Source organism: Jaculus jaculus, chromosome 15 (genome assembly GCF_020740685.1).
Source record: "Jaculus jaculus isolate mJacJac1 chromosome 15, mJacJac1.mat.Y.cur, whole genome shotgun sequence".
NCBI classification, from domain to species: Eukaryota; Metazoa; Chordata; class Mammalia; order Rodentia; family Dipodidae; genus Jaculus; species Jaculus jaculus.
This window is the reverse complement of record NC_059116.1, coordinates 35,199,368-35,223,606: the sequence shown is the minus strand read 5'-3', so window position 1 is coordinate 35,223,606 and position 24,239 is coordinate 35,199,368. Positions and strand designations below refer to the sequence as shown.

General features: G+C 50.9%; 1 protein-coding gene across 2 annotated transcripts; it reads right to left on the bottom strand.

Moving 5' to 3' along the window:
- Positions 1 to 368: 368 nt before the first annotated feature.
- Map2k2 (mitogen-activated protein kinase kinase 2) lies at positions 369 to 24,035 on the bottom strand. Of its 2 annotated transcripts, XM_004654707.2 has the most exons (11): positions 23,880 to 24,030; positions 20,614 to 20,824; positions 11,706 to 11,852; positions 9,172 to 9,249; positions 6,065 to 6,116; positions 5,861 to 5,985; positions 5,563 to 5,776; positions 3,991 to 4,055; positions 2,850 to 2,911; positions 2,119 to 2,164; positions 369 to 619 (listed from the first exon to the last, which is right to left on the bottom strand). In XM_004654707.2, exons 1-11 carry the CDS (start codon positions 23,969 to 23,971, stop codon positions 509 to 511), a joined length of 1,203 nt encoding a protein of 400 aa, XP_004654764.1. In that variant the 5' UTR covers positions 23,972 to 24,030; the 3' UTR covers positions 369 to 508. The 2 variants fall into 2 exon arrangements, with proteins under 2 accessions (XP_004654764.1, XP_044990632.1); XM_045134697.1 differs by lacking the exon at positions 9,172 to 9,249 and having other exon boundaries at positions 6,065 to 6,175; positions 11,672 to 11,852; positions 23,880 to 24,035.
- Positions 24,036 to 24,239: the final 204 nt, after the last annotated feature.

Below are 24,239 nucleotides of genomic sequence, written 5' to 3'. Positions count from 1 at the left end.
TCACGCATGCCTGAGTGGTGGCTTGTAACTGGCAGGCAGGCAGGCGGGTGGGCGGAGGTGACAGGGCTACCCCCACATCTGTGGGGCTTGCAGCAGGCGGCAGGAGGGACACAGTATCTCACGATCTGCTGGGGTTTTCAACCAGGAGCAGTGTGGAAACCCAACACTTCCTCTCTGTAGCCCAGCTGGGCTGAGGAGCCCACAGGAAGGCCCTCCCTCCTGCTGCACCCTCTGCTGGGGAGGAGGCCTCATGGTAAGAGGTAGAGACCAAGAGAGGTAGGAGGTGGGCAGCAGATGGAGTAACATCTTGGCACGGGCCATGTCCCTGCCTCCCACCGAGACACAGGACAAGAAGCACAGCAAGCAGGTTGCTTTTTCTTTCCGATTTGTTTGGTTTTCAAACCTACAGAAGCAGGTCCCAGGACAACAGCAGCGTCACCTTCCCCAGAGGCGGACTGAGAACACAAATGTTCCTAGGTGGTGGGCCGGTGGCTGTGGCTGGTGACCATCAGGCAGCGGTGCGCGTGGGTGTGCTGGGCTGGTCGAGCCTTAGGGTTCTGCAGAGCCAGCCTGCGAAGTCTACTTCCTCCACCTCAGAGCGCTTGATGAAGGCGTGGCTCTGAAAGGGGGCAGGCGTGAGACTCCCCCCAGCCCTCTGAGACCCCAGGCATGGTCCTGGGTTCCTTGGGGAAGATCACCTGGGGGCGGGGATCTAAGCTGGATGGTCTAATAAGGCAGCCACCTCCCCAAGGCTGGGGAGCGTAGCTTGGGGATATGACACATGCTGTCAAGGAGCTAGGGTGGCAGAGCAGGACTTTAGGGATGACCTAGTGGTACTGCTTCTTGGGGACCTGGGTCCTCCTGGCTTCCACTAGGTGGGAAGCCAAGGACCATGTGGGTCTAGGAGGGTTGGGTTACATAATCATAAAGCATGGCCAGCCACTGACTGTTGTTTGAATCAGGGCCTTGCTCCAGACCAGGCTGACCTCATTCTAGCCCAGGATGGCTTTGAACTCACTGGGATCCTCCTAACTCAGCCTTCCAAGTGTTGGTATTAAAAGGTGTTCGCTAGCAGGGCGTGGTAGTACACTCCTTTAATCCCAGCACTCGGAGGCAGAGTTAGGAAGACTGCCATGAGTTCATGGCCACTCTGGGACTACATAGTGAATTTCAGGTCAGCCTGAGCTAGAGTGAGACCCTACCTCGAAAAACAGAAAACAGAAAAAAAAAAAAAAAAAGCCGGGCATGGTGGCACATGCCTTTAATCCCAGCACTCAGGAGGCAGAGGTAGGAGGATTGCCATGAGTTCGAGGCCACCCTGAGACTCCATAGTGAATTCCAGGTCAGCCTGGGCTACAGTGAGACCCTACCTCGCAAAACAAAACAAAACAAAAAAAAAAAAAAGTGCTGGGACTAAAGACATGCGCCACCACACCCAGCTTAGTGTTTTTTTAAGATAGGGTCTCAAGTAGCCTAGGCTGGCCTTCAAGATTCTTCTGTAGCTGAGGATGTCCTTGAGCTAATCCTCCTACTTGCATCTCTTGAATGCTGGGATAGTAGGTATGTGTGACTTTTTGAGGTATTTTTCTGACAGGGTCTGAGTCTGTAGCTCAGCCTGTCCTTGAATACAAGTCCTCCTGCTTCATACTCCCAACAGGCTGGGACGATAGGTACAAGTCCCACCAGCTCTAACACCAGTTGCCTACTCTGCACTAAGTGCAAACGGGCCTAGCTAGCAGGGTCCCCCCCAATACAGCAATATTCATGAATGACAGGTGGCATCTTAACTCCCACTTACTTGTAAGGCCTCAACAACCATGGTCTGAGTCCCCAGGCAGCTGCCACCATGTCTCCCACCCCAGGAGGTGGGCTTAGACACAGCTGGGAAGGACACATTGGGTTCTGTGAGGTCAGAGAAAGGTCCCAGGGAGGGGAGTGGCCCAGTCACCTCAGTGAGAGGCGGACACTTCCCAAGCAAGCACAGCCTTAGCTTCCCACCCTTCCTGCTGCCAGGCTGCTGAGGCCCACAGTCACAACCTTGTCACCAGACCCAAGCTGGTGACCCCTGCTTGACAGTAGCCCATGCCCCAGTAATGTTAGGACACACATGTAACTAACCATGAGCATCTTCAGATCCGCTCGCTCCGCGGGGTTCTTAATGAGGCTACAGAAAGGGACAAGATAGGGATGCTAATCAGTGCTTTTGGGCCAGCACCAGAGGCCAGGGATGGATGAGGAATGATACTGCTAGCTCCATGGAAAATACTGAGTCTGACAGGGAGGACAGGATAGATGGCTAGACTCCACCCTGGCAGAGCCCAAAGTGGGACACCCCCCCTTCAGAGAAACAAGTGTCAATGCTGCAGGAGGCGGCAGCTTCCAGAACACAGAACACCCTTGTGAGAAGGACAGCTGCGTGGCATGCCAGGGCGCTGTGCAAAGGGCCAAGGAGACCTTCACCACCTTGGCATATGTGCTGTCCACTGGGACACACAGGCAGCCTGGGGGAAGCAGAGTGCCTGAGCCCCACTGTGCTCAGTAAGGTCCATCACAGACACAAGGAGGCCATAAGTGGTGTGAGGACCAATCAGCAGGATGGCTCTCCCAGAAACCCACAGGGAGGTGGCACACAGGAAGCAGGAATATCGGCTGAGGCTGGCCCTGGATCATTTAGGTTTGTGGGTGAGCTGGGCTCATAGATGTGGCTAGGAAGGGATTCTGGTCCCCAGGTGGGCTCAAGTATCCAGCTAAATCTTATACTTGACCCATCACAACTCCTTACTGGTCTTGGTGGACCCGTATGTTTGGGGTGGGGTCCCATACCACCCACTCCAAGACACTCGCCTCACCATTTATTGACAAATTCCTGGAAGTCTGCGCTGAACACACCACTGGGAAGCTTTGGAGGTGGCTGTGGAGATTAGAGAGAAGGTCACCAAGAAGGTCACGGAGGCCCAGGCACTCCCAGAGTCTATGCTACTTCTGAGCTTGGCACTGTACAAAGCCACTGTGTGGACACAGTGACCAAGAAGGAGATGATCTGGTGCTCTCTCCTCGTCATTCAGGAGATGTGTCCCTACTGCTCATTGGGGTGGAGGATGTGCTAGCTGCTTGGGGTGTCACTGTCAGGACCCCCACACAACCCAGACCAAGACCACAATTATAGGCTGCTGACTGCCTTTCCAGGCACCCCCATGCCTGCTTCACCCACCTGTGCCCCACCCCACACTCCAGAAGAGCCATGAGAAATCCTCAGGAGGAACCCATCAGGCCCTTGGATCCTTCCTGAGACCTCGCTCGGTGTTCACTACAGCCTCCTCCCACTCCTGACTGAGAAAGAAAGAGCCAAGCGTGGCCTGGAATTTATGTAGTGCAGGCTAGCAACAAATTAAAGATAATTCACTAGCCTCAGTCTCTTAAGTAGGAGACCTGCTCAGAAGCATGCCTGCTCCAAAGGTTCACTGAACGCATTCCCAGGAGCATGGCAGCATATGACTGTCTAGACATGGGTGAGGGCAAGGGAACATTGGCCTCTGCCCAACACTTCAGTTGTCTCCTGCTGACCATGCCCCCAGCCCTCACCGTGGGTTCTAGGCTGTCACTCTACCTTTGACCACAAACCCAGCCCTCACTGTGGGTTCTAGGCTGTCACTCTCCCAATTGACCATGTCCCCAGCCCTCACTGTGGGTTCTAGACAGGAGCTCTATCATTAGGCTATATATCCAACTCTATTTTCATTTTGAAACAGAGTCTCACTCTAGCCCAGGCTGCTCTGGAACTCACATAGGTCTTCTAAGTAATTGGGATCATAGGCCTATGACACTGTCACTTTAAAGCAGCAGCCCCCTAGGGAGAGAGGGACTGCTGTGCCACTTCTGACACCTGACAGCTTCCTAAGGACAGTCTGGCCTCCCTCACCCCCTCACTCTCTGTACCCCAGGGTCCTTTTACTTCACTCATGGAAAGCACTTCAAGTCAGTGGCACACACCTCATTCACAATGTAGTCCAGCAGCTCAAAGATGGCCATTGCAGGCCGGTTATCCATCCCATGACCTATGGCAGGACAAGAAGAAAGATGACATGCTGCTCCTGGGAACAGAAGTGGGGCCCCCACCCCACCTCCCTCCTGCACTGGATCTGCTGGGGAAATGGCCTCTCTCCTGAATATACTGGGCCTCACATATTGGTGTGGAGCTACATCTGTCTTGTGCTACAGCCACAGGGGCTAGCCAAAAGCTAGGACAGCAATGTGACCTTGCATAGAAGTGCTGCTGGTTACAGAGGCATGCCCAATGGCACTTGGAACAGTTGACTGGTGGGGCAGCTGGACCATCTGAGATCCAGCTGGTCAGGTCAAGCTGGCAGCTGGACTTTGACCCTGACCTGTCTGGGCAGAGGCAGTGGGCTTAGGCAGTCTAGAAGCCTACCAACAAGAGGCCTCACTTGTCCCTATCATCCCTTGCTTCAGCATGGTGCCTGGGTACCATCTTGGGTGGGGAATCAATAAAAGACCTGGGAGCCCTTGCCCAAGAATGATACCAAGACAAAAAGGAGCTTGTGTGGGACAAAGGAAAGGGGAAGGGCTGAGCTGTCCACTTGTTAAACACATCCTAGGACACCCATCAAGAGCCACCCAACTTAATGGAATATTACTCAGCCATGAAGAGGAGACTGACACATATCATAGTGTGGAGGAACCTTGAGGTCACCATGCTCAGCAAAAGAACCAGATACAAAGGCAACCTTCATGACAGAAATGTGACGATCAGGTGAATCCAAAGACTGGAAGTAGATCTGTGGGTGCTGTGGGATGGGGTCATAGCTCATGGGGACAGGACTGTGTTGGGGGGTTGTTTAAATGTTCTAAAATTAGAAGTGATGACCACAGACCTCAGCCAAGTGCATGGTGAGGAGCGTATCATGTGACCTCCTATCTAGCTGTCTCTCTCAGCCATATTATCCAGACACCAACCATGTTCCTGCTCATGGCTCAGTGGGCTCTAAATGAGCCTAATTCCCACCCAACTTCAAGCCCTGCCTCTCCTCCCCTCTCCAGCAGCCCGTCTTTCCCTAAGTGCCCAATGGTCCCTTGAAGCCTGCGTTCCCCACGTGCGCTGCCTGAGCACTGTCCTGGAAGACGTGCCTTTGCCCTGCTGGAGCACTTCCTCTACCTCTCCTTTGCTGCTCCCAGGCTAGCCTCGAACACAGTAACGCTACCTCACCTTCCCGAGGGCTGGGGTTGGGGTTAAAGGTGTACACTAGCATACCCAGCTCCACTTGAGTATTTTCAAACTAAAATGGAAAAGCCTGCCAGCAAGCTGACAGCCTGGCTGAGTGGAGTTTCCGGAACCTTCCAGCTGGCAGCAGCAGGTGTGGCTGCCCTCATACAGGAGAGTACTTGCTGCCTACAGCTCTGTCCCCAGGAAGCCAAGGGCCATCTGAGGACTGCTGACCACAGCCCGCCCCCTGCAGGGACAGCTGGTGCCCAGAGGGCCAGCAAGCGGCAGCTGTCACCTAGTCCCCCATCCACCCCTCCTGGAGGTCACCACCCCAGCCTCACCGCTGATGGGGCGTCCAGGCGGCCTGGGCCGTGGTGAGATGTTTTGTGGCTCCCCGTCTGCTGTGTCTAACACGGGCCGGCCAAAGCTGGCCTCCAGCTCCCTGGCATCAGGTGGAGGGATGGGGTACCGACCGATGGCCAGCTCAACCAGAGACAGACCCATGCTCCAGATGTCCGACTGCACAGAGTAGTGTGTGCCCTGCAGCCGTTCTGGCTGTCGGAGAGAGGAGGAGGGTGGCTAGGCTCGGTCAGAGGCAGCAGTGCCCATCCTGCCTTGACTGAAGCTCAGGACACTCACGGACATGTAGGAGCGTGTCCCCACAAAAGAGTTGGCCATGGAGTCTATGAGCTGCCCGCTGACCCCGAAGTCACACAGTTTGATCTCCCCACGCGAGTTCACCAGGATATTGGAAGGCTTCACATCTGGAGACAGAAAGGCAGGGTGAGGCACCTAGGATGGAGGTCTCAGCCCCAGCCACGGAGGTCAGAGTTCAGTGCTTACCTCGGTGCATAATCTGGTGCTTCTCCCGGAGGTAGGCCAGGCCCCGGAGCACCTGTGGACAGGACAGTGAATGGAACCGCAGGCAGCCTTGGAGTCCCGTGGGCACCAATGCTAGCAAGCAGAGGTAAGAGAGCAGTGTCATGGAGGCTGGGTACAAGATAGGGATGGGGGCAGGAGCGAGGACAGTTCCTGGCCCTGGATCACTAGCTGTGTTGGGAACTCCAGGAGGCTGCAGGCGTGAAGGGTGCAGCGATAGAGGTAGTCACAGGCTATGGGAGCAGCACAGTACTGTCTTAGGGCAGCAACGCACCTGTCCCCTCAGTTCCCACAGGCATTTTAATTTTTTTTTTTTTTTTTTTGGTTTTTCGAGGTAGGGTCTCACTCTAGCCCAGGCTGACCTGGAATTCACTATGGAGTCTCAGGGTGGCCTCAAACTCATGGCATTCCTCCTACCTCTGCCTCCTGAGTGCTGGGATCAAAGGCGTGCGCCACCACACCCGGCTAATTTTTTTTTCAAGGTAGGGTCTCACTGTAGGCCAGGCTAACTTACTCTGTAGTTCCAAACTGGCCTCAAACTCACAGTAATCCTCCTACCTCTACCTCCTGAGTTCTGGGATTAAAGATGTGCACTACCACACCCAGTTTATTATTATTGACTTGTTTTTTGTTTTTCTAGGTAGGATCTCCCTCTAGCCTAGGATGACTTGGAATTCAGTATGTAGTCTCAGCATAGTCTCAAATTTACCAATCCTCCTACCTCTGCCTCCTAAGTGCTGGGATTAAAGGCGTGAGCCAACACGCCCAGCTTTATTTATTTATTTTTAAAGGTGTACTCAATTACTTTTAAATTTATTTGCATGCATGTGTGTATGGGTACGCAAGGGTCTCTCTCTTACTGCTGCAAATGAATGCCTGTCTGGGTTTATGTAGGTGGCTGGGAAACAGAACCTGGGCCAGCAGGCGTTGCTAACAAGCACCTTTAACTGCTGACTTATCGCCCCAGTTACCTTTCTAACTATGTAGCCTGGGCAGGCCTCACTCATACTTTTAGTAATCCTTCTACATCTGCCTTGTGAGCAATGCAATTCTAGGTGTGAACCACCGAGCCTGACTTAAAATTTTAAAATATTATTATTTATTTTTGAGAGAGAGAGAGAGAGGCAGAGAAAGACAGAGACAATGGTGCACTAGGGTCTTTAGCTGCTGTGAACAAACTCCAGACATGTGTGCCCCCTTGTGCACATGTGTAACATTGCACCATGCATCTGGCTACGTGGGACCTGGAGATTTGAACATGAGTTCCTAGGCGTTGCAGGCCAAGTGCCTTAACCACTAAGCCTTATGTCCAGCCCTTAAATTTTTATTTATTTCCATGTGTGAGTGCATGGGTGCTCCAGGGCCTCTTGCCACTGCAAATGAACAGCAGTTGTTTGCGCTTTTTTTTTTTTTTTTTTTTTGAAGTAGGGCCTCACACTAGCTCAAGCTGACCTGGAATTCACTATGTAGTCTCAGGGTGGACTCAAACTCATGGTGATCCTCCTACCTCTGCCTCCTGAGGGCTGGAATTAAAGGCATGCGCTACCATGCCTGGCCCTTGTGCTACATTTTTTTCTCTTTTTCCTTTTTGGTTTTTGAGGGAAGGGCTCACTAAGCCTAGGCTGTTCTGATACTCTCTGTAGTCCCAGGCTGGCCTCAAACTCACAACCATCTTCCTACCTATGCCTCTCAAGTGCTGTGATTAAAAATGTGCACAATCACACCCAGCCTTGAGCCACTTTTTGGCTTGCATGGGTGGCTTGGGAACCAAGGCTGGTGGGCTGTGCAAACAAGCACTTTTAAGTACTAAACCATCTCCCCAGCCCCACTCTTTTGAGACAGGATCTCACAGAGACCAGACTAGCCTTGAACTTGCTATGTACTAAGAGAATAAGCCTGAACACCTGATCGCGTCATGCCTCCACCTCCCGAGTGCTGGGACAACAGGCATGGGTCACCACATCTGGTTTATGTGGTGTTGGGGATGGAGCCCAGGACATCATTCAACTGCTCTACCCACTGAGCCCCAGCTACCTTACTTTTCTGTTTTTTTCCTATCTTTCTTCTTCCCTCCCTCTCTTTTTGTTTTTTTGAGGCAGGGTCTTACTCTATCACAGTCTGACCTGGAATTCACTATGTAGTCTCAGGGTGGCCTCGAACTCACAGCAATCTTCCTACCTTTGCCTCCCGAGTGCTGGGACCACTACACCAAGTGGGGAGTAGGTGGAGAATGGGTGCACCAGGGCCTCTAGCCACTATGAACAAACTCCAAATGCATGCAACACTTTGTGTGCATCTGACTTTATGTGGGTACTATGGAACTGAATCTGGGTCATTGTAGGCAAGAGCCTTAACTGCTGAACCATCTTTTTAGCCCTGTTTTTTTTTTTTTTTTGGTTTGGTTTTTTGAGGTAGGATTTTACTCTAGCCCAGGCTAGCCTGGAATTCACTATGTAGTCTCAGTGTGGTCTCAAATTCATGGTGATCCTCCTAACCTCTGTCTGGGATTAACGGTGTGAGACACCATGCCCAAATCTGATCATTTGTTTTTGAGATAAGGTCTCATTCTAGCCCAAGTTGATATGCCCAGCTGCTTTACTTTTTAAGGCAATGTCTTGCTTTGTAGTACAGGCTGGCCTTAAAGTCCAGCTTTGCCTCATTCTCCCAAGTAGCTGGGAGGACAGGCCTGTGGCACCAGGCATGGTCCCTAAAGGCTTTGTGCATTGGCATAGTGTAGGGAGACATGGTCAATTTCTCCCCTAGGGTTTCTCCTTCCACAGGCAGTCCACTCTGTGATCTGAGACCCCGTGGCCGACAGTGTGGACCCACCACAAGTGGGAGTCTTTCACAGAAGACTGGCAGATGCTGTGCCCAGGGCTATTCAACTGGGGTCCTGCACGTCTCAACAAGGCAGGAGAGACCTGACAAATGCATTGGGGACCCAAAGGATGTCAGTTTCTCAGAGTCTCACAGACAGTGGATGTGGCTGGAACTCATTCCAGAGGCTCAGTGCCCAAGGCCCATGACTGTGTGTGGCCACATGGAAGGGCTGAAGCTGGCCCAATACTCACCGCAATGCTGACCTTCCCCAGGATCTCCTCGGGGATCCGCTTTGCCTCCTTCAGTACCTGGTCCAGTGAGCCACCATCCTGGGTGGAGAGAGACAAGGGCTAAAGGACCCACAGCTAGGTGCACCTGGAGCCAGGATGCGCCCTTATGAATGATTATTCCCTAGTGGCTTGTCTTGCTGCTGCTTTGGCCCTGGCCACACAGCTGTCTGCAGCCTGGGTGATTGTAGGAGCACAACCCTGCCAAGAGCCAAGGTACTAGCATTTCTTGCACTCTCCAGAGTGTGGCCCAAGCGGTGACAGTAGGATGCTTGGGGCAAGAAGGGACAAGACAGGCTGGCTGCTATCCCCTGCTCATCCCAGAGTGAGGATGGGACCTGACTCAAGGGCCCTATCCTGCACAAGGGATGCTAGAAGTGGCAGTACAGAGCCAGTGCTAGGTGTTCTGCAGTGGCCCCAAGTCCACCTGAGGACCAGGAAATACACCATGCCTTTCAGAAGCTGTTGGATGACAAACCTGGAGCTCCAAACCAGACTGGCCTGCCAGGGGTGGCCTTGGGCACTGAGCATGCCAAAGACACCAAATGGGACTGCCTAGGTTATGTCCCAGGTCCCTGAGAGGTGTGGTCAGGGAAGCATTCCCTCTGTGCTCTCTGGTGGCCTCCCAGGGATGTCTGGTCCCGTCTACCCATCGTGCTCAATTGACACCACAGGACAATTTTAGAAAACCCACATATGATTCTGGAATGCTTTTAGGGTAAATGACTGAGCAAGTGACAGTCACATGGTAGAAGGTGGGTACTTATTTCTCAAGTGTGGTAGGGTAAGTAGGAGGGCGACCCATTTGGCATGTTGGTTTGTTCACGCTGACTGGCTCAAGGGAGGAGCGAACTGGAAGGTGATAGTGGCCTGGTGCTGGGGACAGTAGCTTCTCACTATGGACACTAGGGCCCATGCTCCTCAGGGTGCTGAGCAGTATCCCAGGCCTCTACCACAGCCATGTATCCCCTGGGGATGAGATCCCTCCATGGGTGGAGTGAGGATGACCAGAGCCTCGCCTGAGTTACAGACAGGGTGTGGAACCAGGGCCACTGCCACAGGTTCCTCATGCCTCCAAACCTCACTGTGGACACTGACAGGCTGAGGGAGGTCTGTAGAGGGGAGTGCCTACCTCCCCTCTAACCATAGTGCTCAACAGGACACCACTGGAATGTTCTGGAAGACCCATCCTGCCCTGAAGCTTAGCTCAGGAAGTGTGAGGACACTTTTCTCTGGAGAAATGCAAGTGTAAATTAATCAGGCTGAGTCCCCACAATACTACCAGAAGAGACTGGGATTCTAGACCTTTCCACTTTGCTGCTCACATCCATGTACAGGGGAGCAGCATAGTTTGTAGGAATGGGTATTCCAGTAGCTCTTATCAGGTGTCCTGGGGACAATGCTGCAGAACAGGGGTTGGTCAATGTTCCTCAGCACACCTGACAAGACACCCAGCAGCACCTGCAGCTCAGCACACTGTCAAGTTCAGGCCACAGGGTGGCTGGGTGGAGGCTTAGCTTTTTTGTCTTTGTTTCCTTTTGAAGCTGCGTCTCACTCTAGCCCAGGCTGTCTTGGAACTCACAATGATCCTACCTCAGCTTCCCAAAAGCTGGTACTAAAGGCGTGCTCCACCATACCCAACCTGAGGTCATTTTTTTCCCCTCTTGGCATAGGATCTTATGGAGCCCAGGATGGCCTTCAACTCCTGATCCTCCTGCCTCAGCCTCCCAAGTGCTTCGATGACAGACATGAATCACTGTACCCAACCTGACTGCCTTTTTCACTTCTGTCCCTATGTACTGGTCAACAGTGTGGGAGGAGCCTGTAGGGCACAGCTTGTCCCAACAAGGTGCCTGGCTGCTGTAGAACCAGTTAAGATGAGGCCTTCTTTCTGCAGGGGATCGGGTGGCACCGGAGCAACCAGTCACTATGCCATGGGAGGACAGATCACCACCCCACCCCAATCCCAGGTGAGAAAGGGCTACTTGGCTGGGACCCCACAGATATATGGGGCTTTTTTGTTGTTTTTGAGGTAGGGTCTCGCTCTAGCCCAGGCTGATCTAGAATTCACTATGTAGTCTCAGGGTGGCCTTGAACTCAGTGATCTACCTCCCAAGTGCTGGGATTAAAGGTATGCGTCACCATGCCTGGATATATAGGGCCTTTTGCTCAAATTCGTTTCCTACCTCATCTCAGAATGATCATAGGGGACGACAGCGTGGAAGCAAGGTACAACTGATGTCAACCCAACGTGTAAGGGGACTGCAGTGGGGTGGAACCTGGCTCTCCTAGAGAGATATTCTTCATCCCTGGCCCTTGGCTGACCACTGCTGTTCTCAGGACTCCATCCCATCCAGCCCTGAAAGCCCAGTGTGATACAGGGACCCCAGTGGTGGCCAGGACATGTCTTCCTAGCTCCTCAGGTGCAACAGGACCAGCCAGGACTTCATGCCACACTGCCTACCCCCATGGCTCCTGCATGCAAGCCCTGCTCGCACCATGTGCTCCATGCAGATGCTGATCTCGCCATCGCTGTAGAAGGCCCCGTAGAAGCCCACGATGTAGGGAGAGTTGCACTCATGCAGGACCTGCAGCTCACGGATGATCTGGTTGCGGATGGCTGGCTTGATCTCCAGGTGGATCAGCTGCAACGAGGCAGACCCACAGCTTAGTGCTCTGGCCCTGGGGCTTCATAGTAGCTCAGTCCCCACTCCTGGGTATGGACATGCCCATGAGGAGAACCCTCACATCTGTCTATACACCCTTGTCCCTGAGTGGTCATGGCACTGTCATTCCATGGGCCTAATGGGGAAAATATCACCTGCCCACAGATGGAGGCTAAGCATATCAGAAGGTTTGTTCTCACTGGAATACCACTGCTGTGAACAGGAGGACTGACAGCATCATGTGGAAGGACTTGATAATGTCAGCTCAGTGAGAACCAGACACAAAAGGCCACAGTGTAGGAGTCCATGGGTAGGAAACGTCCAGAACAGGAAATCCAGAGACAGGAAGTGGGTTCATGCATGCCAGAGCTGGGGTGGGAAGCCAGAGCTGCATATGGGGACAGGGTTTCTCTTTAGGGAAATAAAAATCACTTCAAATGGACTATGGTAACAGACATAACATGAAACCCTCTAAACAAGATCAGCCCTGAATTCTATACTTGAGAAGAAAGAGGGGTGTGTTTCAGAAATGTAAATAACATCTCCACCGAACTGCTGCTACAATCTTAGCACTCAGGAGGCAGAAGGAACAGGACATCCTCATCTACATGGCAGGTTCCAGGTCCACCCTGGGCTACATGAGACCTTGCCCCTCCCACAAAACAAGTCAAGTGTGGTGGTGCACACCTTTAATCTCAGCACTCCAGAGGCAGAGATAGGAGGATCAGAGGTAGGAGGATCACCGTTAGTTCAAGGGCAACCTGAGACTGCACAGTGAATTCCAGGTCAGCTGGAGCTAGAATGAGACCTCAAAAAACTAAAAACAAAGAAACCAAAAAAGGAGAGAAGGGAGGAAGGAAGGAGAAAGAAAGAAGAGAAAGGAAGGAAAGAAAGACTGACTTGCTAGCCAGGGCTGGAGAGATAGTTCAGCAGTCAAAGGCACTTTCTTGCAAAGTTGTACAGCCTGGGTTTGATTCTTCAGTATCCAGGTAAAGCCAGATACAGAAAGTGGCAATGTAGACCAGCTGACAGAAAGAAGAAAGAGAAGATACCAACAGTGGACACTGCAAGCCTTAAATTTGGCCACCCAGGCCAAATGAGCCAGGGAATACATGCCTGATCCTGAAAACCTATGTCAGGGGAGGTCATGAGACCTAGGGGTGTAACAGCTGCTGATGTCCAGTTAATGCATATATTATGTTTACCAAACTACCCAGTAAGCACTTCTCTTAATGTTCACAACCATATGTTAATGCTACTTTCATTTTTTTTTGTTTTTCGTTTCTTCGAGGTAGGGTCTTCCAGTCCAGGCTGACCTGGAATTCACTGTTGTCTCAGGGTGGCCTCGAACTCACGGCAGTCCTCTTACCTCTGCCTCCTGCATGCTGGGGTTAAAAGCATGCGCCACCACACTGAGCTTAAACTCACTTTTGGTTAGGGAAACTTTTCTTTTCAGATGGCAGTGACCTTGGGATGACTCAGAAGGCACCAAAGTGGTGAGAAGTGACAGAGGAGTGCTCAGCACTGAGACATGTCTATACTTTCCAAGGCTCAGGGTCCATTGTGGAAGAGGTGGCGGAAAGAATGTAAGAGCCAAAACAAGGGTAGGACTCCTTACAATGCACTCTTCCAGACACAAAATGGCCTGGATAGCCATGACCTCACAGTACCTGACACTACCTACACAATACCATCATACTAGGAGGAAAAGATGACGACATCAAAATAAAAGAGCCGGGCTGAAGAGATGGCTCAGAGGTTAAGTCGTTTGCCTGCAAAGCCAAAGGATCCCGGTTCGATTCTCCAGGACCCACGTAAGCTAAATGCACAAGGGGCACATGCATCTGGAGTTCGTTTACAGTGGCTGGAGGCTCTGGTGTGCCTATTCTCTCTCTCTTTCTATCAAATAAATTAATTAAATATATTAAAAATAAATAAATAAAAGAGCTGGGCAGGGTAGTGCACGCATTTAATCCCCACAGTCAGGAGGCAGAGGTAGAAGGATCGCAGTTGATTTCGAGGCCAGCTTGAGACTACAAAGTGAATTTCAGGTCAGCGTAGACTAGAGTGGAAACCCTACCTCAAAAAAAAAAAAAAAAAAGGAGGCTGAGGGGGAGGGGATCTGATGGAAAGTGGAGTTGCAAAGAGGAAAGTGAGGGGGCAGGGAATTACCATGACTTATTGTCTATAATTATGGAAGTTGTCAAAAAAATTACACACACACATAAAGTAGAGCCACCAGCTGACAAAGCTGGAAGAAGCCATTCTGCATGCAGTTCAATGGGAAAGAGAGAAATCACCAGTGAAGATAATGAATAGTGGATACTGCAAGCCTTATATGTTGCCAATCAGGCTAAATGAGCCAATGGGTGCAATACTGGTACGTCTGTCATGGTGGAAACCAACTGCCCTCTAATTGGACTGGAAGCCCGCTCCATGGGAGGGAATACATCCCTGATACTGAAAACTTAAAATGGGTAGTCATGAGCCCTAGGGGTGTAACATCTGCTGCTATCTGGCTAAATGTATATACTATGCTTATCAAACTGCCCAGTAAGCACTTTCCTTAATGTTCATACCCTTATATTAATGCTATTCTTATTTTTGATAGAGAACCTTCTCTTTTCAGATGGCAGTGACCTTGGGATGACTCTGAAGGCATCATGGTGCTGGAAAGAAGTGACAGGAGTGCTCAGCACTGCAATATCTCTCACACCTTCCAAGACTCAGGGTCCACTGCAGAAGAGGTGGTGGAAAGAACGTAATAGCCAAAGGAAGGGTAGGACTCCTTACAACATGCTCCTCCAGACACAAATGGCCTGGATATCCATGACCTCACAGTGCCTGACACTACCTACACAAGACCATCATAACAGGAGGGAAAGATGATGAAATCAAAATAAGAGAGAGACTGAGATGGGGAGAATGGAATTTCAAAGGGGAAAGTGGGGGGGGGGAGGCTATTACCATGGGATTTTTTTTTATAACCATGGAAGTTAATAAAAAGTCTCTTTTGAAAAAAAAATTAAAAAAAAAGTAGTGCCAGGTTTGGTTGTGCATACCTTTAATCCTAGCACTTGGGAGGCAGAGATAAGAGGATGGCTGTGAGTTCAAGGCCAGCCTGGGATGACAAGAGTACATTCCAGGTCAGCCTGCACTAGAGCGAGACCCTAGCTAAAAAAAAAAAAAAAAAAAAGTGGCATGTGTCTGAAGTTCATTTGCAGTGGCAAGAGTCCCTGGTATGCCCATTCATTCTCTCCCCTTGCAAAAAATAATATAAATAAATAAATAAATGTTGGGTGTAGGGTATGGTGACATACTCTTTTAATCCCAGCCCTTAGGAGGTAGAGATAGGAGGATCATCGTGAGTTTGAGGCCACCCTGGAATTCTGGGTTAGCCTGGGCTTGCTAGAGTAAGACCCTACCTCAAAAACAACAAAAAATGCTGAGTACAGTGGCACATGTCTTTAATGACACACTCAGGAGGTAGAGGTAGGAGTTTCGCTGTGAGTTCAAGGCCCATCTGAGACTAAATAGTGAATTTCTGGTTGGCCTGAGCTAGAGCAAGACCCTACCTAAAAAAAAAGAAAAAAAGAAAAAAAAATTAAGACTCACCAGAGACCTTGGAGAGCACCCCAGGACCTTAATATCCCTTCTCCAAGCCCTCACCCACTGAGGTCAGTGTCATCCAATCCCTCAGACAACTCCAAAGGGGGGAGTCTTGGCAGAACAGACACCATGAGCACCCCAACCACAAAGCCCAGGAGAGCCCACAAACCAGGCCCAGCAAGAAGAAGCTGTGTTAGGTTCAAAAGAGCCTCAGGCACACAGCTGCCACTGAAGATCTGCAGAAGCGAGGCCAGTTGTGTAGAGGCCAGTTGTACACAAATAATCACGAGGCTGGGGTTCACACCCTAGTACACACGCCCTCACCCTGAAGGTGACATTGGGACCAGGCCTCCAGTGAGCTGGAAGGTGTCATCAGGACAGGTGGAGACAAAGAGCTGCCTGTGGGTGGGCACTGGGGCATAAAGAACCTGTACTGAGGTCAGGGCACGAGAAGTTGGCTGTGGCCATGACTCAGGTCTGCCAAGTCTACATGCTCAGCCTGTCCCTCAGCTGCTCACTTCTCCATGCCCTGGGCCTGTAGAGCTCTGCGCTGGCCTTGGCCTAGCCTCTCCACCAGCCAAACACCCCTGAATTCCACAAATTCCCCTTTTCCATGGGCTGCAGCTGTGAACCAAAGGGACTATTCACACACTGGCAAAGAAGCCAGGGATCTGTGTGGGAGCTGGGGGTTTACTTCAAATGGCAAGCGGGACATAGTATAGGGCCCTGAAGGCTGGCCCAGAGGCCCACAGCAGTGTCCACTGTCCCTAGGAACACAGTGAGAGCAAGCAAGCACACATCTACATGATGAGCTGTCTGAGCAATACCCACCACCCACCACTGGTTTAAAGGACAGAAAGCACCTGCATGGTGTGGCAGAGCTTTAATCCCAGCACCAGGAAGCAGAGGTAGGAGGGTTATGGTGAGTTGAGGCCTTCCTGAGACTACATAGTGATTTCCAGGTCAGCCCAGAGTGAAACCCACAGGCAAAGGTAGGAAGATTGCTGTGAGTTTGAGGCCAGTCTAAGACCACATAGTGAATTACAGGTCAGCCTGGGCTAGAGTGAGACCCTACCTAGGGGGAAAAAAAAAAAAACAACAAACCATACCACAAAATAATATATATTTTTTTCATGTACAGGTTGAGTACACCTCATTTCAAAACTCAAAATGCTCCACAAGGTCTCACTCTGCAGCTCACGCTGGTCTGAACTCACTGTGTAGTCTAGGCTGCCTCAAAGTTATAGCAATCCTCCTACCTCTGCTGGGATTAAAGGTATGTGCCACCACCCCTGGCTTGAAAAGGTGATCATACTGTCTCAGCATCCCAAGGGCTGGGAAAACAGACCTGTGTCACCAATTCTGCCCCCCCCCCACCTGTATTGTGCTAATTTTGGTGGTTTGAATGTGAATGTATGTCACACATAGCCTCAGGTATTTTTTTAAATATTTTATTTACTTATTTGAGAGAGAGGGAGCAGGAAGAGTATGGGCACACCACAGGGCCTCCAGCCACTGCAAACGAACTCCAGATGCATGCAAGCCTTTGTGCATCTGGCTTACGTGGGTCCTGGAGAACTGAACCGAGATCCTTTGGCTTTGCAGGCAAATGCCTTAACCACTAAACCATCTCTCCAGCCCAGTCTCAGGTATTTTTGATTAAGGTTAATCTTCCTGCTTAAGTCTCCAGCAGCCTACAAGAGGAGGTATCACTGGAGCAGGACGCTAGGGCCCAGCCCTAAAGTGTTTGGGGGTGGATCATTTTTTTTTAATTTTTTGTTTGTAATTTATTTATTTGAGAGCGAGACACACAGAGTGAAAGAGGCAGAGAGAGAAAATGGGCGTGTCAGGGCCTCCAGCCACTGCAAACGAACTCCAAATGTGTGACCTCTTGTACATCTGGCTAACATGGGTCCTGGGGAATTGAGCCTCAAACCGGGGTCCTTGGGTTTCACAGGTAAGCGTTTAACTGCTAAGCTATCTCTCCAGCCCTCCCTCTTTTAAAAAAAAACAAAAAACTATTATTTATTTATTTGATAAGAGAAAGAGGGAAAGAGAAAGAATGGGCATGCCAGGGCCTCCAGCCACTGCAAATGAACTCCAGATGAGTGTGCCCCTTGTGCATCTGGCTAATGTGGGTCCTGGGGAATCAAGCCTTGAACCGGGGTCCTTAGGCTTCACAGGCAAGCACTTAACTGCTAAGCCATCTCTCCAGCCCTCTTTTTTTTAACTACTATTTACTTATTATATATATGTATATTTAGTATTTTTTTATGTATTTATTAGAGATAGAGAGAGGGAGAGAGTGAGCAAATGGGCACGCCAGGGCCTCTAGCCACTGCAAATGAACTCCAGGTGCATGTGTCCCCTGTGCATCTGGCTTACACAGGACCTGGAGAATCAAACCTGAGTCCTTAGGCTTCGCAGGCAAACACCTTAACTACTAAGCCATCTCTCCAGCCCTTATTTATTTGACAAGAAAAAGAGGGAAAGAGAAAGAATGGGCATCCCAGGAACTCCAACCACTGCAAATGAACTCTAGACCCATGCACCCCCTTATGCATCTGGCTAATGTGGGTTCTGGGGAATTGAACCCGTGTCCTTTGGCTTTGCAGGCAAACACCTTAACCCCTAAACCATCCCTCCAGCCCTGGGGGTGGATCTTGATTCCAGCCCAAAGGTGTGCAGAGCAGTTTGACCTGACAGTTTGTGCTTATTTGTGGTGCTGGATGTTCATGATTTCTCTCTGCTTTGATCTGTGAAAAGGAGCCAGCCACCTTCTTCCGCCACTGATGGAACTTCCCTTGGATCAGAAATCCTTCTCCCATAAACGGTGTCTGGGATGTTCGTCCCAGCAACATGGATCTGACTACAACACTAATGTATCAAGACTTGCTCCGCGTGTGGTGGCGCACACCTTTTATCCCAGCACTCAGGAGACAGAGGTAGGCGGATCACTGTGGGTTCAAAGCCACCCTGAGACTACATAGTGAAATCCAGGTTAGCCTGACCTAGAGTGAGACCCTACCTTGAAGAAAAAAAAAAAAAAAAAAAAAAGATGACTTGCTGTTTTGTCAAAATAATGAATGTGGTTATTACTACTGAGTCCTTCTCACAACATGACAGAACTGGGCTTGTTCTGAATGCTAGCCTCTTACTAGGATGGGCTGTGCCTGACATGCCTGGAGGCCCACCTGGCTAGTGGCTGCTCTCATCTCTAAGAGCCTCAAAGGAACTGGTACACGCAGGGATGAGAGACCCAGAGCCCATCAGGCCTTCCAAAAAGGAGAAGCAGCTGTAATTGAGGCTGGGCAAACCTGGCCAAGGTCCCTGAAAGTTGGTCAGGAGGGCAGCTGTCTTCACGTATGTACCCTTCTTGCCGATCAGGGGCATGAATGACACAACCCATCTTGCTGACACTGTAGACAGTCAAGTGGGTTCCTGCCCAGTGGCAAAGCCAGGACTGGGGCTATCTTTCTCACATACCATGTTCCTTACCCCATGTCATGGCTGACCTCAGACTGGTTATACAAGAGAGACTGGGAGTTCACACCAAAGCCTGCCCAAGGTGCTGCTGGAGCCCAAGTACACCTGGGAGAAGGACTGCAGGAATCATGCTGAGACTTGAGGGCCAGAGATGCCAGATTGGCCTGGACCTAGAACCACCTAAGCACATCCTCAGCCCCCATCTGGTTGCAGATAGGCAGCCACGGGATCAGGTATGGATGGCAGACTGATCATGACTATTCCTAGCTTTCCAGGATGAACTATAATCACAGGAAGGCAGTCATGGGGACCACTCCTTCCAGGCCACAACTGTGGACACAGAAGGCTTTGGCATTTCTGTGACCTTCAGGAGTTTCAGAGGATGTTTACCTGTATATTTTCCACCTGACAAGTCCACCATGTGGCCCCTGCCAAGCAGTGGAGCAGACCCCAGGCACACATATACAACCGAGTGTAGGGGGACACAGCTACAGGGTCAAGTGGTCCAAAGACACTTCCTCTACAGCCACCCTGCTGCTCAGGAAAGCCAACCTCTTCTGTGTGCATGTATACACATTTATACATCCTCGCCTCCTGCTTCTCCAAAGACATGACTGAGACTTTTTTTTTTCTTTTTGCAGTAGGGCCTCACTCTAGCCCAGGCTGACCTGGTAGTCTCACTATGAAATCACAGTGATCCTCCCACCTCTGCCTCCCAAGTACTAGGATCAAAGATGAGCACCACCATGCCTAGCTATGAGTGAGACTTTTTTTTTTTTTTTTGGTTTTTCAAGGTAGGGTCTCACACTAGCCCAGGCTGACCTAGAAGTCACTATGTAGTCTCAGAGTGGCCTCAAACTCACGGCAATCCTCCTACCTCTGCCCGAGTGCTGGAATTAAAGGTGTGCACCATTTACTTTTTTTTTTTTTTTTTTGAGGCAGGGTCTTGCTCTAGCCCAGGCTGACCTAGAATTCTCTATGTAGTCTCAGGGTGGCCTCAAACTCACAGCAATCCTCCTACCTCTGCCCCTCGAGTGCTGGGATTAAAGGCTTGTGCCACCATGCCCAGCTATGACTGAGACTTTCAATGGCTGCATTCCTGAAAACTGTGCGACACTCCCAGCTGGCATGCAGGAATCCAGAGACAAGCTCTGTGTGACCATCTCCAGCCAGCACTCAGAGGTCCAGCTTTGGGAACAGTTTTCTTTAGGTGGTACTGGATATGGAACCCAGAGCCTGTCACACACTATATAAGCTGCACCCCCAGATCTGGAATAGGAATTTCTAATATCGTTGAAGCCAGAGTTCTATAAAAATGAGATCTGACTGGGGCTGGAGAGATGGCTTAGCAGTTAAGGCACTTGCCTGCAAAGCCAAAGGATCCATTTTCGATTCCCCAGGACCCCTGTAGCCAGATGCACAAGGCGACGCAAACATCTGGAATTCATTTGCAGTGGCTCTATTATTATTCAAATAAATAAATAAAATTTTACAAAAATGAGATCTGACTGACACTGCTACACTCTGAGTAGCCATTCTGAACCAAGAGCCCTGACACAGTGGACAACAACATTAAGACCTGGCTCTCCAAGTTCCTGTACCCCTCCTGGGAAGAGAATGCGTGGTCCACCCCAGCCTCACTCACCTTCCTGGCCATGATGAGGCCAGATGGCCTATGCTGGGCCTTGGTGACCACACCACCATTGCCAGCTCCCAGCTCTGAGATCCGCTCAAAGTCGTCGTCCTTGAGCTCGCCAACCTTGGCCTTCTGGGTGAGGAAAGCCTCCAGCCGCTTCTTCTGCTGCTCATCCAGGTCCAGCTCCTCCAACTTCTTCTGCAGGTCCACGAGGCTTGCCCTACAGAGGCCAGGAGGGAGTTGCCCAGCGACCACTCACCCGGTAGAAGTGCAGTTTGCCCATGCCTGTGCTACAGGGCCACATCAAGGAGTGGCATGCTTCTGAAAACAAGCTGATCCTCAGAACAGAAGACCCTGCCTCCATCCCTGTACTGAAAAGGAAAACTGAGGACATGCTGCACCTCATGGAACCCAGGAGGCTGCCAGACCACATCAGGAGTTGGGAAGTGGGGGTCAGATGTGGGACCAAGATATCTCATCTTTACTGAGGGCTGAGCAGTGTTTAAAATGGTTTTGGAAGCCAGTTGTGGTGGCGTAGGCCTTTAATCCCAGTACTCAGGAGGTAGAGGTAGGAGAATCACCATGAGTTCGAGGCCACCCTGAGACTACATAGTGAATTCCAGGTCAGCCTGAGCTAGAGTGAGACCCTACCTCGGGGAAAAAAAAAAAAAAAGGATTTGGGGGGGCTGGAGAGATGGCTTAGGAGTTAAGCACTTGCTTGTGAAGCTTAAAGACCCCAGTTCGAGGCTCAATCCCCCAGTACCCACATAAACCAGATGCACAAGGTAGCGCACATATCTGGAGTTTGTGTGCAGTGGCTGGAGGCCCTGGTACGCCCATTCTCTCTCTCTGCCTCTTCCTCTCTCTGTCACTCTCAGATAAATAAATAAAACCTTAAAAAAAAAAAAACCCTAAAATAGTTTTGGAGGGCTGGAGAGATGGCTTAGCAGTTAAGGTACTTGCCCACAAATGCTAAGGACCCAGGTTTGATTCCCCAGTCCCCACATAAGCCAGAGGCACATGAGTCTAGAGGTCATGTGCAGTAAATAGATGCCCTGGAATGCCCATTCTCTCTATCTGCATCTTTCTCTCAAATAAAGAATAAAATGGCCAGGTGTGGTGACACATACTTTAATCCCAACACTTAGGAGGCAGAGGTAGGGGGAGTACCATCTGCCTCTTTGTCTGTCGCTCTCAAATAAATAAATAAATAAATAAATAAATGGCAGAGGTAGGAGCATTGCCATGAGTTCAAGGCCACCGTGAGACTACATAATGAATTCCAGGTCAGCCTGAGCTAGAGTGAGACCCTATCTCCAAAAGCCAAAACAAACAAACAAAAAATAAAATAAAATTATTTTGGAGCAAAAAATCAGAACCAAGAGTGATATAATAACTTGCTATAGTCCTGCACTCCATTAATGTATTTTTGTTAGACTGTCACTCTACCATGGACCACAACCCCAGCCCCCATTGTGGATTCTAGGCTGTCACTCTGTTTACCACGTCTCCAACCCTCACCGTTTATTCTAGGCATAAACTCTATCACTGGGCCACACACCCTGCCCTCTTAAAACTTATTTATTTATTTTGGTTTTTTTGAGGTAGGGTCTCACGCTAGCCCAGGCTGACCTGGAACTCACTATGGAGTCTCAGGGTGGTCTTGAACTCATGGCAATGCTCCTACCTCTGCCTTTTATATTTTTATTTATTCATTTGAGAGCGACAGACAGAGAGAGAAAGAGGCGGATAGACAGAGAATGGGCATGTCAGGGCCTCTAGCCACTGCAAAGGAACTCCAGACGCGTGCACCCCTTGTGCATCTGGCTAATGTGGGTCCTGGGGAATTGAGCCTCGAACCAGGGTCCTTAGGCTTGACAGGCAAGTGCTTAACCGCTAAGCCATCTCTCCAGCCCCTTCCTCTGCCTTTTGAGTGCTGGGATTAAAGGCATGGACCACCACTCCCGGCTTAAAAAAAAGATTTTTTTTTTTTTTTTTTGAGGTAGGGTCTCACTCTAGTCCAGGCTGACCTGGAATTCACTATGGAGTTTCAGGGTGGCCTCAAACTCATGGTGATACTCCTACCTCTGCCTCCCAAGTGCTGGGATTAAAAAAGTGCACTACGATGTCCTGCTTTCTAAATTTTAAAACAGGATCTAAATTGCCCAGGTTGGCCTTGAGCTCATTTTGTAGTGCAAATGGGCTTTCAACTTGTGATCTTCCTGCCTGAGTCTCCCACGTGCAGTGACTACAGGCCTGTGCCATCTGACCAGGCTTCTTTAAATGAAAGAACACCTGCTCAACTCTTCATCTATGTGTACATGAGACCACCAAACATACTATCCCCCACATCCCACCTCCTTCTCTTGAACCCTGTCAAGTGGGGACCAAGAAGGAAGAGGTCATAATGGCAGGACCTCAAGCTGTACCCCAACCTTCAGTTTTCCCTTGTGTGGCAGTTCTGCCATGCAGGTGAACATTCCACCATCTTTAAGACAGTACCTAGTCTCTTCCCAGAGTCTCAGGAGACCCCAGATCTGTCCTCTTCAATGGCTGTTGTATAATCCCCTCAGCTTGCAGGAATCCCAGAACATCCCCATTCAAGTCCCCCTCCTCATTTCCCATCCTCACCCGGAGGCCAACACCAGGTGTCTGAACCCCTCCTAATACTAACTAGGCAACTAGTTTTATCCCATCTCCCCCTATCCCTGTGTCACTTAGAGACCCCAGTCCCATCCCCTCAGAGCTACTCCCCGTTTCTGTGACTTTGGGACCTTCCTCACCCATACTTTCTTCAATGTGCCATTCATTCACTCTTTTCACTTGCAGACCCCAACTTCTCTCTACAGGGATCCCCTAGTACGTGTCCTGACCCTCACACATCCCCATCAACTTGAATTTGCTGAGGGACCTGTCAACCTAATCTGAAAACCCCTTACCCTTTGGGGTCTTCTCAATCGCCCCCATCCTGACCACATTATGAGGGATCCACCCATCACTCTGATTGTTCTTATTTAGGGGTTCTTTCTGAGTCTGATATTATTCAGGAACCCTCGCCCTACACCCCCTCCTGGGTGCACCTCACTAAGCCCCCAAAGCCTCAAGCCCCTCCCGAATATATCCAGTCAGCCCCCTCTCCCAGGGACTCCTCACCCTGACCCCGCCCCTCACCTGGGGTCTTCAAGTCCCGTTCTCGCTGGCCCCGCCCCAATCCCCTCTCCCCGCCCCTCAACCTTGCCCCACCCACTCCCCTTGTTCTGGCCACGCCCACTCACTCGGAGGCACCCTCGCTGGTAGGGGACGGACCCTCGGCGATGGTCGGGTTGATGGTGAGCGCCGGCAGCACCGGCTTCCTCCGGGCCAGCATTGGGGCTCTGCGGGCCGACGGCGCCTCAGCCGGGGCCCATAGGGGGCGGTGCTGACGCGGGCCGGGGGCTGCGTCCGCGGCCTACAGCGGCGCTGGGCGATGGAGGGCCGTGGCCGAGGCCGGCGGGGCTGAGGCAAAGGGACTGCCGCCGCCGCCGCCGCGGGAACCGAGAGGCCGAGCTAGCAGAGGGGAGGCCACGAGCTGGAGCGCCGGTATCTCGCGAGAAGCCCCGCCAGGGCCCCGCCCCCGACGCCTGCGCATGCGCGCC

What these genes read in the sequence shown, in the direction of transcription:
- Map2k2 (XM_045134697.1), bottom strand. Translation starts at nt 23,971, where the DNA reads ATGCTGGCCCGGAGGAAGCCGGTGCTGCCGGCGCTCACCATCAACCCG. An exon ending in ACCAGCGAGGGTGCCTCCGA is followed by an intron (nt 20,825 to 23,879) that starts GTGAGTGGGCGT and finishes TGGCCTCTGTAG; the next exon opens with GGCAAGCCTCGTGGACCTGC. An exon ending in GGACACGCTCCTACATGTCC is followed by an intron (nt 5,777 to 5,860) that starts GTGAGTGTCCTG and finishes TCTCTCCGACAG; the next exon opens with CCAGAACGGCTGCAGGGCAC.